The following is a 10,386-nucleotide window of genomic DNA, read 5'->3' on the forward strand; positions in this document are numbered from 1 at the left end:
GAGTACTGGCAGGCAAATCCAAGGCCATCACCCACCAGTAAGGTTAACTGGAAAACTACAAAAACTACCAAAAAGGTTGTTTTTTTTGTCCACCTGAATATAATCCTTCCTTCAGAAATTAAAGGGGTCCCATTTAACTTCCAAACAAATTGTGTACCAAATTGACAGGGCCCACAAGCACAAACTAGCTTGTATTTGCAGGCATTACAAGTTTGGTCAGTGGTCCGCTCCTAACTCCCCCAACCCTATTTTTTATTTTATTTTATATATTCGTCTTTTGATTATTTCTATCTGAGATAATGAAGATGTTTTTATCCATCGACTTGTAACCCTTCATATATATATATATATAGAGAGAGAGATTTACAATACTTTAAATATATAGTTTGACATGTTAAATGTACTCTTTGATCCGTCACAATATGTTACGTATCTTCTTTTTCAAATACATTACCCATACTCATAGTATAAGTGTGACATTACAGTGATTGGATGTTCTATACGAGCTAGACCTAAGCCTACACAATCTCTTAACAATTAGTAGTTGATATTACAATTTAGAAAATAATGATACACTTATATTAGGTCTAGGTAGGGATAAATATTAGATTTAGAGAACTCCGAATTTTAATTTACTGGTATGGAATGGAATAGCCCAAAATACAGTGCACATAGAGGATTTTACTTAGCCAACATCCAACTACTTCAGGTTTTAAGTGTATATATGATTGATTTGTTGATATCTTTAAAGGAGTTATTCACTAAATTAAATTTCGTTCACATCAAACTTCAACATTGACAATATGTACTCTTTTTAAATAATTTTCTCTTTGCTTTTTTTAGTCCCTTCTATCCTTTTTCGTATTCAATTTTATCTCTCTTTCTTTCATGACAAACATGGCAAGAGAAATATATATGAGGAAAATGGCAAATGGTAGAACTGGAAATAAATGAAGGAACGGGTGCCCATAAATAAAAGTTCATTGAACCTTTTACTTCCTTTGGGGTAAAAAGATGTAGGCTTAATGGAGAGAAAGGTAGGACAATGACCTTACTTTCACAAGGGAATAAGTGACACTATTAATGGGCCATAATTGAAAATGATACTATAGGATATCTTTGGGAGCTGAATATTTAATGTACTATTTATTTGTTGTTTGGACCACTAATAATCATAGTATCTCCCAACACGTCTAACACTTTAAAGCCCTTCAATAAGGTTTTTACTTTATTTCCTTGTAAGGTATAAAGTTGTCCATGGCATTTAATACGATATTGATCATAATGCTGGTTGTTCCAACCGAAAATTTAAAAAAAAAAAGAAAAAAAGAAAAATGAGAGAGAGAGGAAGAAGAAGAAGAAAAAAGACGGATTATTTGATGCACTAGTCTCTCATTATGCTTGAGGTTCAAGAAAAAATCAAACCATGCATGCTGATATATTGTAGGGTAATCAGATATGGATTCAAAATTTTACACTTTATGAGTTCGAGTTCGGAACTCTACCATCCCCTCGACCATAGCCTATTGATTTACTTGGTTCAAAATCATTTACTCTTTGCACTTATTTAGTTAATTTTTTAACATGCATACAGTATTTGAGACAAAACTATTGGATTTGGATAAATTTATAATATTAATACTACCTCAGTCCCTATAGACAACTTTACCTTGCATTGTGCAAATAAATAATTCATGCCCTGAAACCCCATATTAATACAAGAAAACAACCCTTACGGTTGCGATAAAACTCATTTTCTGTAACATATTGAGCTATGAGACTAATAGAAAGGTATCACAAAAACAAAAGTTATGAAAAAAAAAAAAAAAAAAAAAGGGAAAAAGGGAGAGAAAAGCTCCTCTTAACGGCTGTAAATATGGCATGTGTCTTGACTTGGAATTTTATAGAGATATTCCCTATCGTGGACCTTTTAGTAAAGTGAGATACCTATCTTCTTTACATTTTAGACTTATAAAGTAAGGGAAAGAAAGAAAGTTGGTGCCTACATGCTTGTATATAACGGGGACCAACCCTCCTAAAATGTTTTTTTTTTCATAACAATTTTTTGAAAGAGGGGGCCGGGCAAGCCATGAATGGTTTGAGCCAGTTTTTGAAATTTAAAAATATTTTGAAGATAAATTTTCAAAATCTGATAAAAAATCTACGGCCAAACGCTAGCTTAGTAAGGTTTGAACCCAATGTGATATGCCGTGTTTTACCCAAGTACATAGTAGCAGTCGATTGTTACAATTCAACTTGTAGGTGGACTTAGAATTTATGACTATATTGGTTTTAAGATTGTCTTCCTATCTCAAATTGATATTATCTTTATATTATTTTCGAACAATATATATTGTTTTTAAAAGATATGTACACAGACGTATAAAAGAATTGAACTTTTTGTATGAACTGGTGTCAAATAGCAGCCCTTTCTAAAGTGTCTTGGCACTGTTAGAACCATATACCACAAGGAGCACAGTAAAATTGAAACCATTCTCAATGTTTCCTAGACAAGGTGTGATCTTCATTAATTTTAATTTAAACATGTCCATGGAGTTCCTTTTAATGTTAAAACAAGATAAAATACCTCCATCAACATAATCTATTAAACAAAGAGGTTGTACTATTGGTATACGTATCGTTTTTTGTCAAAAAATTAAAATGCCTAATTCATTCTAACTCTTGCAATTATCTCAAAATTAGACATCATTTTATTTTAGGTCTGTGACATCTTACCTCGACTTGAATTTTATCTTTATTTTGCTCTAAGAATCACAAAAAACAACTTTTTTTTTTTTTTTTTTTTTGCAGTATGGAATTTGCTGGATATTCTTTGACTACTCCTTGAAGATAATGGATTATAAATAGCCACTTTTCAACTTGTGTAATCGAAAAGTAGCCACTATCATGGATTTTAAATTTCACAAGTAAAACACCATGTCATTTCATGGAGTTTCAACTGTTGAAATTCCAAACTCTATAACAATGCTCATTTTTCTGTTACATGACCGAAACGTTGTTACCTCGCGCTATTACAATGAAAATAATTGTATTTGGGCCACTTCTATAATAGGCCTGGACATAGAAGTGTTGGGCTTTCTGTCCTTTGAGCCCTAGTTTTAAGAAATTGATGGGAGGTACTACAACAGGTCTTGGACTAGTAAGTTATTTAATAGAATCATTGTCTCAGTAAAAAAATTCCTTTTTACCTATACTAACTTTACTATTAATACCTACTTACTCTCAATGTCTTGTGCCCAAGCTAATTAAAACAATTAACGCCCTAGCCACGCCAACTAAACGTTACTCTAAAGAGTTTTAACTTAAAACTCTTTGAATGATTTCCCCAATGAAGTCCTAACCCAAGACAAACACATAGTTCATTGCTCCTGGATAGAAGGGTTGATAAGATGTTGGCTAGAAAAATATTACTAGCAAATTGTTAAATTATTATTTCTGCTCAAAACCAGAATATGAAGCTGTCTGGTTTAATTAGTATGGAGATAGGAGATTGTTTGCAATAAGAGAAAAAGTTTACACTATCAAGATACGTGAACCTACAACAATAGATAACTCTTCATATCAAGGCATACATATATAATATGATAACTTAGGAAATAGAATAGTAACTTGCTATAACCCGCCAGAAATATATATATATATATATATATATATATTCTTATTATGTAGTTATAACTAATTTTTCCTATCTCCCAAATTTTTTTTTGAACGATAAATATAACAGTACTTTTTTGAACAGTAACTTCGTCTTTTTTTTTTTTTTTTTTTTTTTTTTTTATGTCACGAACTTTGTTATCTTAGTTCATCTCTTTCTCTTAACCTTTGTTCTTAATAGCGGTCTTCTTTAACCACCCCGGTAACCACTGACCGACGTCGTCCTTTATTTAGACATTAAAACGGCCTCTTTTAAACCTAGGAATTTACAGGTTAATCCATCGAGGTTATTAAGAAGTTAAGAGAATAACCATATACTAAGAATAACAAATTCATGAGGATAAGGAAATAATTACTTAAACATGATAATCACAAAATAATTTACATAGTAGGGAGATTAGTACGAAAAACATAGTAAATAAACTTACATGGTTTGAAGAAGGAGGGAGGTTTCCTTTCGGGAACCCCAAAAACTACTTCACACTAGGGGGTAGTTATTAAAAGACTCATAATATTTTACGATAGGAGTTTAGATTACACAGATTTTTGGTTGGGTAAGGGATTGGAGCATTTGATGAAAGGGAAGGGGAATATGAAAATTTTCTAGAGAGAGGTGGTTGTTGCTCTTGTTGGTGATGTCTTCGCTTCTCCACAAAATCTTTCTATTTATAGGTGTCTTGGCGGACTTGACTTTGGATTTCAAAATGTTGAAGAATCTTTTTGAAGTTGATAGGGTTTCTTTGGGCCCAATCGTCACGTGAACTTGTTCAAAACTTAAATGTTCTTGTCCGTTGTTTGATCTGTCCATTTCTTGTAGTTGCTTTATCTTCTTGTCCCATTAGCCGATCCGTCCATTTACTCATGTTGCTTTATTAAAGTTACTTTTTTACTTGATGTCTTCTAGCCGAATCTTCGATCTTTTGTCTCATCATGACTATTTTCTTGATTATTTTGCTTTTGACACATACACACACAATATATATATATATATATATATATATATATATATATATATATGTTTTTTTTTTTTAAGTGTCTAAATTATGTAGTGCATCGAATCAAAACTCATTCCCGAATCGTAGTCGTTTGGGTCTTGTGAATCTTGAAATGCAACATTAGAAAATTTACCATATCTCCTTCTGTGAACTATGGGTGGTGACATCCTTGGGCTTGGAGATAATTACTGGACTAGGGTTCTTGATTACATACTTGTCTTGTTACTTTTGTTTGGAAAAAATCTTTCCAAAGTCTCTTTAACTACACTTTCTATATTGTCATTTTTTTTTCTTTTTTGCAAGTATCTTTTCTTGGTAGTAGCTCCTTGCGTCGATGTCTTTGGTAGTCTTCGTCTTTGTCTGAGAGATGAACATCCTCATCTTCCTTTTTGGCAAGTGACGCAATTAACGGATTTGATGAGTCTTTCTAAGCTACGTTTGAGCAGGACTAGCCGTATCTTTATCCGTCTGATGGATCTATTTGCATTCGTTGGGAATGCACACCCGTCTCATCCATTTTTGTCCGAGATGGAGAACTCGGGATTGTACTAATTCAAACTTAATCGCTTGTAATCTTTGTTCTAACAATGCTTGCTTGTTCCAAGAGTTTTATTTTTTCTTGGATGAGTGTTTCTTTCTATTTGGTTAAGTCTTCGACGGTCTCGATGGCTCATAGAAGAGCAGTGATCGCAAAAATCACCTTATCCGTGTCTTTTTGTATATTATGCGAGGGGTTATCCGATTTTGTCCGAGAGCCGGAGAAACATAATAGTTTGGTCCCAATACTCCTCTAGCATAGTCTAATGCCTCGGCGAAATCATTAAAGCCTTTAAAAGAGTGCTTATATCTTTGATAGAATGTACAACTTCATCCAGGTTTGAAAAATACCATTAGTTCTACCATGGACTACAACATAAAATTTAAATTTCTTATCTAGATTTTTATCCGTAAAATATTGACAAAGTGCGTTTAGAGTGGCTACAAAATGACCGACGTCTTTTCTATTATGCGATATTCATAAATTGTCTACTAAACATGTACATTGTTTGTCTATTACATATTAAGTAATACCTTAAAAGTTAAATTAGATAGGTTTGGAATATATATATATATATATATATATATATATATATATATATATATATATATATATATATATATCTTAAGCTTCAAGAGATATAAAGAGGGTAAAAAACATTCTTATTCAATGAGCATCACGGCTCACGTTGGAGCAGTTAGTTGTCATTAATGCTTGTGGAAATCAGGATCCTTTACTATAGTCACTGGACACGCTGCATTGTTCAATACATAGTTTGTTACACTTCCCAACATTATCCTGAAATTTTTTTATCCAAACGTTAGTGAAGTACTTAGAGAATTGAAAAAAAAGAGTAAAATATTGATTTGTAAATCCCACATAGGGATGCAAGGGAAAATGAATACGCTACACAAAAAAAATGAAATTAGCAACAAATTTCGTCTCTAATTCACCACTAAATAATAGCTCGTAGCTAACATTTTTTTTATATAATTTATCGCTAATTCATTGTTACATAGGATTAATGACAGATTTTATTGTCTAAGCGGAAAATATGTACCTTTGGATAGCACTTAGGCCTCTGCTACCCATGACCAAAGAATCTAACTTCAGATCTTCAATAGAGTCACACACTTTTTCTCTTGCATCTCCCCAGTACACTTTTGCCACAATGTTTATCTGTACAAAAAATCAATGGATCAATACTTTCAAGAAAATGACTAAAGAAAAGGCTATTAGAATATTTAAGAAAATCATATACTACTAGTAATTAATAGATCAAAATTACCTCTTTCTGCTTAGCAGCTTTATCAAGCAAATCAACAACTTCGACATCAGTCTTCTTGATATCATAATACTTCATCACATCAGGCTCCCGAAATTCCACCCATGGAATAAGAGCTAACAAAAAAAAAAAAAATCAAGTAATTAATCAAACCCACATCATAAAGAAAAAAAAAAAAAGGTTATCCAAAAATAAAAAAGAAAATAGTTTAATTTTTACTGACAGTGTAAAAGAATATTTACTCCACCACGACATCTAAGAGATACCACACCCTCCGCCATTTTTAATTGTCCCCTACTTATATTAAAAGCATATGTCTGGTATTACTTATGCAGTTTGGAAACTAAGAGATAATTTATCATTTTATACTTATTTTAAGTGCATAGTATTTTTTCCAATTCATTTCACAATGAGTGAGATAACTAATAATAACAAGGGGGTGATATAGTAAAACTTATCATTTTATTTATTGTTTCTTAAAGGAAGTGACAAGTCAAACATGAACAAGTAAATATGGATGCCTAACAAATACGAGTCACCTAAAAATAACTACTCCCACATGACATGGAACTAGCTACCTACAATGTTAAATGTGCGACGACATGGTATAACTAGTGGCGGAGGATTTAGAAAAATACTAGAGTGGCATACTAGTATTTGTACTTTTGATTGAAATAGGCAATATTTGAACCCCTTTAATTACCACTAAACTAGAATCTTTTCTAACGTCAATGAGATTTTTAAATTCAACAATTCAAATATTTAGCTTATTTGCTGAACACAATTTTCTGGCCAAGGGGATTTAATTGAAATCCCTTGATTTCCTTTAACTCCACAACTAAATGGACGTACTTATAACATATTAAATTTCATTGATAGAGGAACTTACGAGAACCGGTTTTTGCCCAGAGCTGATCGCGGGACTCACTGAGAGTGTGAGTTTTGATGTGTATTATGTAAACTGTGGCACCTTTATCAGCCAAGTTTTCAACTGTCCATTTTAGAGCTTCCTTGCTACTCTTTGAAAAATCCACTGCCACACCAATAGTCTTGTCCTTGCCCATTTCTTATTAACAAAGAGAAGAGAATTACTTTCTTCTTGTGAAAACTGAAAAAACAATTCAAGAAACGGTTTTGTCTCCCTTTCTTTTTTTTTCCTCTCTAATTTGGTTTTGTGTTAGAGGTGGTACGTGAATAGTGGAAAATGAGAAGTATAGTGACTCTATTCTAAATGATGCACGTTTAATTTATAGCCACTAGGCTGAAACCTTGATCCATTATTTTCGTTTTTTGGCTTCTCTTTCTGTTTTTGTGTTACAGCTGAATTGGGAAAGAAAGAAAGACAGATAGACGTCTACTCAAATACATGCATTTTTGTTTGACATGGAAATTTTAGTACATATCATAGACAATTAAATTTTATTGAATACAAATTCATAAAATATTTTAGATTATATTTTAAATTAAAGAAATATTAATCCAAATAAATATTATGAATTAATATAATTGAATTAATTATAGGACAACTTACATAAACCACTACCTTTTAAGAACTTTTTTAACAACTTGTAGCTACATTTTATGTATTTACATTTTGTAGCTAGTTCAAGGCAATTTTTGTGTATTTGAATACACTGTTCAGTTGTACTCAACCTTATTTGATGTCGCGTGCATTTGAATGCATTAGAATACAAGCAACCTTAATTTCTTTGAATACATGTGTATTCAAAATGATTGTATTCGAGTTTATATAAATACACGAAGGAGCTGTGTATTTAGTGTATTTATATATTGATGTATCCTCTTGTTTTGGTTGCATTTAAATATATTCGAGCTCAGATCAGCAAAGTCGCCGCCAAACGTCGCAAAGGTTGAATGTATTCGACTGCATATTAATGTATTTGAGCTGGCGCTAGCTAGTATTCACTGCTATAGAGTGTATTCGGGTGTATCAAATAATGACGGGGTAAATTTGAATACAAACAAGAAAAATTCAGACACAAAATTTCAGATACATTGTATTTAATCGAAAAATTGTACACAAACATATGTATATAAATCATTCAAACAACACATACATCAAATACATCTAGTTTGTCCAAAAATACAATCAGCCAAATACATTAAACTCATTTTTACACTCTAAACATGACGAATACACTCAAATACACTTAGGGCCTGTTTGGAAAGCCACCCAGGTAATTGGAATTGGATGTAATTACACAATTTGGCCTGTTTATTTGACCAAGTAATTACATAGTTAGGTGAGAATTTGGTGTAATTGAGAGGGTGATTACACTCTCTCAAGGGGGGGGGGGGGGAGGGGGGAGGGGGGAGGGAGGGAAGGGGTTGAGAATTGAGTGTAATTACACTCTGTAACTACTTTTAGTTTGTTTCTTTTTTGTTTATTTTACTTTCTTTTTAATTTTAATTTCTTTTGATTTTTATTTTTTCATTTCTATTATTTTAATTTCATTTTTACTTTTAATTATTTTTATTTTTTAAAATGTATTTTTCTTTTTATATTATTTATTTTTCATTTCCTTTCTTCTCATTCCCAAATTTTACTTCTTGTGGTTCCATGTAATTGCTCGTATTTTATTTTATTTTATCATTTAGCATAAATGTGTTATTATTCTAATTTTTGAAACTACACCTCTTAATATTGGAAAGAACGAGACATTAACAAACTTGATGCAGTGGAATAACTCTATGTATTTGGTAGAGCTATGATATGTAAATTAGAAAATTGTTGTAGCTACGAAATATAAATAAATTAAAGGAAAAATTTCAGAAATATACAAGTTGGTCACTTATATTGCAAAACAATGGCCCAAAACTTATATTACAAAAAATAGCCCAAAATATAGAAACATATACATAAATATATAGACATATACAGACACTTATACCAATATATACAAACATATAAGGAGGCAGAGAGATAGAGAGAGCAAGAGAGACAGAGAGAGAGAAAAGTTTGGGTCATTTTTTGTAAGAATTAAAAAAATGGGTCAGTTTTGGTAGCATTATTGTCCCAATTAACATCAATGTTATTTTTATCTAAATTAAATACTGTAGTATTGATTATCAATAAATACCTCTTAGAAGTAGTTATGTCAAGTAAATTTTCCTTAATTATATGATTCAAATTAATTTGATTTTTTTTGAAGTCCAATACCATGCCCGGCTAGTCCATTCAATTGGACTACAACAAATGATGAGTCCATTTTGATATGCTCAAGTTGTCATTTTATCCTACATGCTCAGTTAAGTGCCACGTGTCAAATGACATGACACGGCAAGTCAAATAAAAGATCTAATATGATTATTAGACATGTCAAAATGACATAGTATGTATACTCAAATCAAAATCTAATGAAAATATGTCACGTGTACAAGTGACATGTTCAGTCAATCAAATATTGTCATGTCACTCAATCTAATTAGTCAAAAAGAGTTAGTCCTCACTCTAACTCACTACAACTCTTCCCATCTAAGATTATAAATAAGGGTCCTCATATTTCAAAAAAGACACCAGAATTGAAACAAAAAACAAGAGAGAGCTCGTGGGTCAAACGCCATAATTTTTTTTTTTTTTTTTTTTACAAGCATTCAAGTACTCAATATATGAAACCCCAACTCAATAACGAAGAACAAATCAAGATTCAAGGGATACAAGTTCAAATTATCTATTTGTGCTAGTTGAATTCAAAATAATAGTTCATGGCAATTAACCATATAGATTTATGAAGATCAAGCTCAAAGACCTTTGAATTTATTTTATCTACTGGTAAAATGAAAATCAAAGGATTCATAAAAATTGTAATATATCTAGAATATTCAAAATAAAATACTATGATTGTTACATTCTCTTCACCTTATACAGTGAC

The 10,386-nt window shown here is 31.6% G+C and overlaps 1 protein-coding gene across 1 annotated transcript; it reads right to left on the reverse strand.

The window, feature by feature from the left end:
- Positions 1–5,778: 5,778 nt before the first annotated feature.
- Positions 5,779–7,746, reverse strand: LOC132050949 (universal stress protein PHOS32-like). The gene is made up of 4 exons (XM_059442275.1): positions 7,383–7,746; positions 6,497–6,609; positions 6,269–6,387; positions 5,779–6,006 (listed from the first exon to the last, which is right to left on the reverse strand). Exons 1-4 carry the CDS (start codon positions 7,555–7,557, stop codon positions 5,916–5,918), a joined length of 498 nt encoding a protein of 165 aa, XP_059298258.1. The 5' UTR covers positions 7,558–7,746; the 3' UTR covers positions 5,779–5,915.
- Positions 7,747–10,386: the final 2,640 nt, after the last annotated feature.

The sequence above is a fragment of the Lycium ferocissimum genome, chromosome 3, assembly GCF_029784015.1.
Source record: "Lycium ferocissimum isolate CSIRO_LF1 chromosome 3, AGI_CSIRO_Lferr_CH_V1, whole genome shotgun sequence".
Lineage (NCBI taxonomy): Eukaryota > Viridiplantae > Streptophyta > Magnoliopsida > Solanales > Solanaceae > Lycium > Lycium ferocissimum.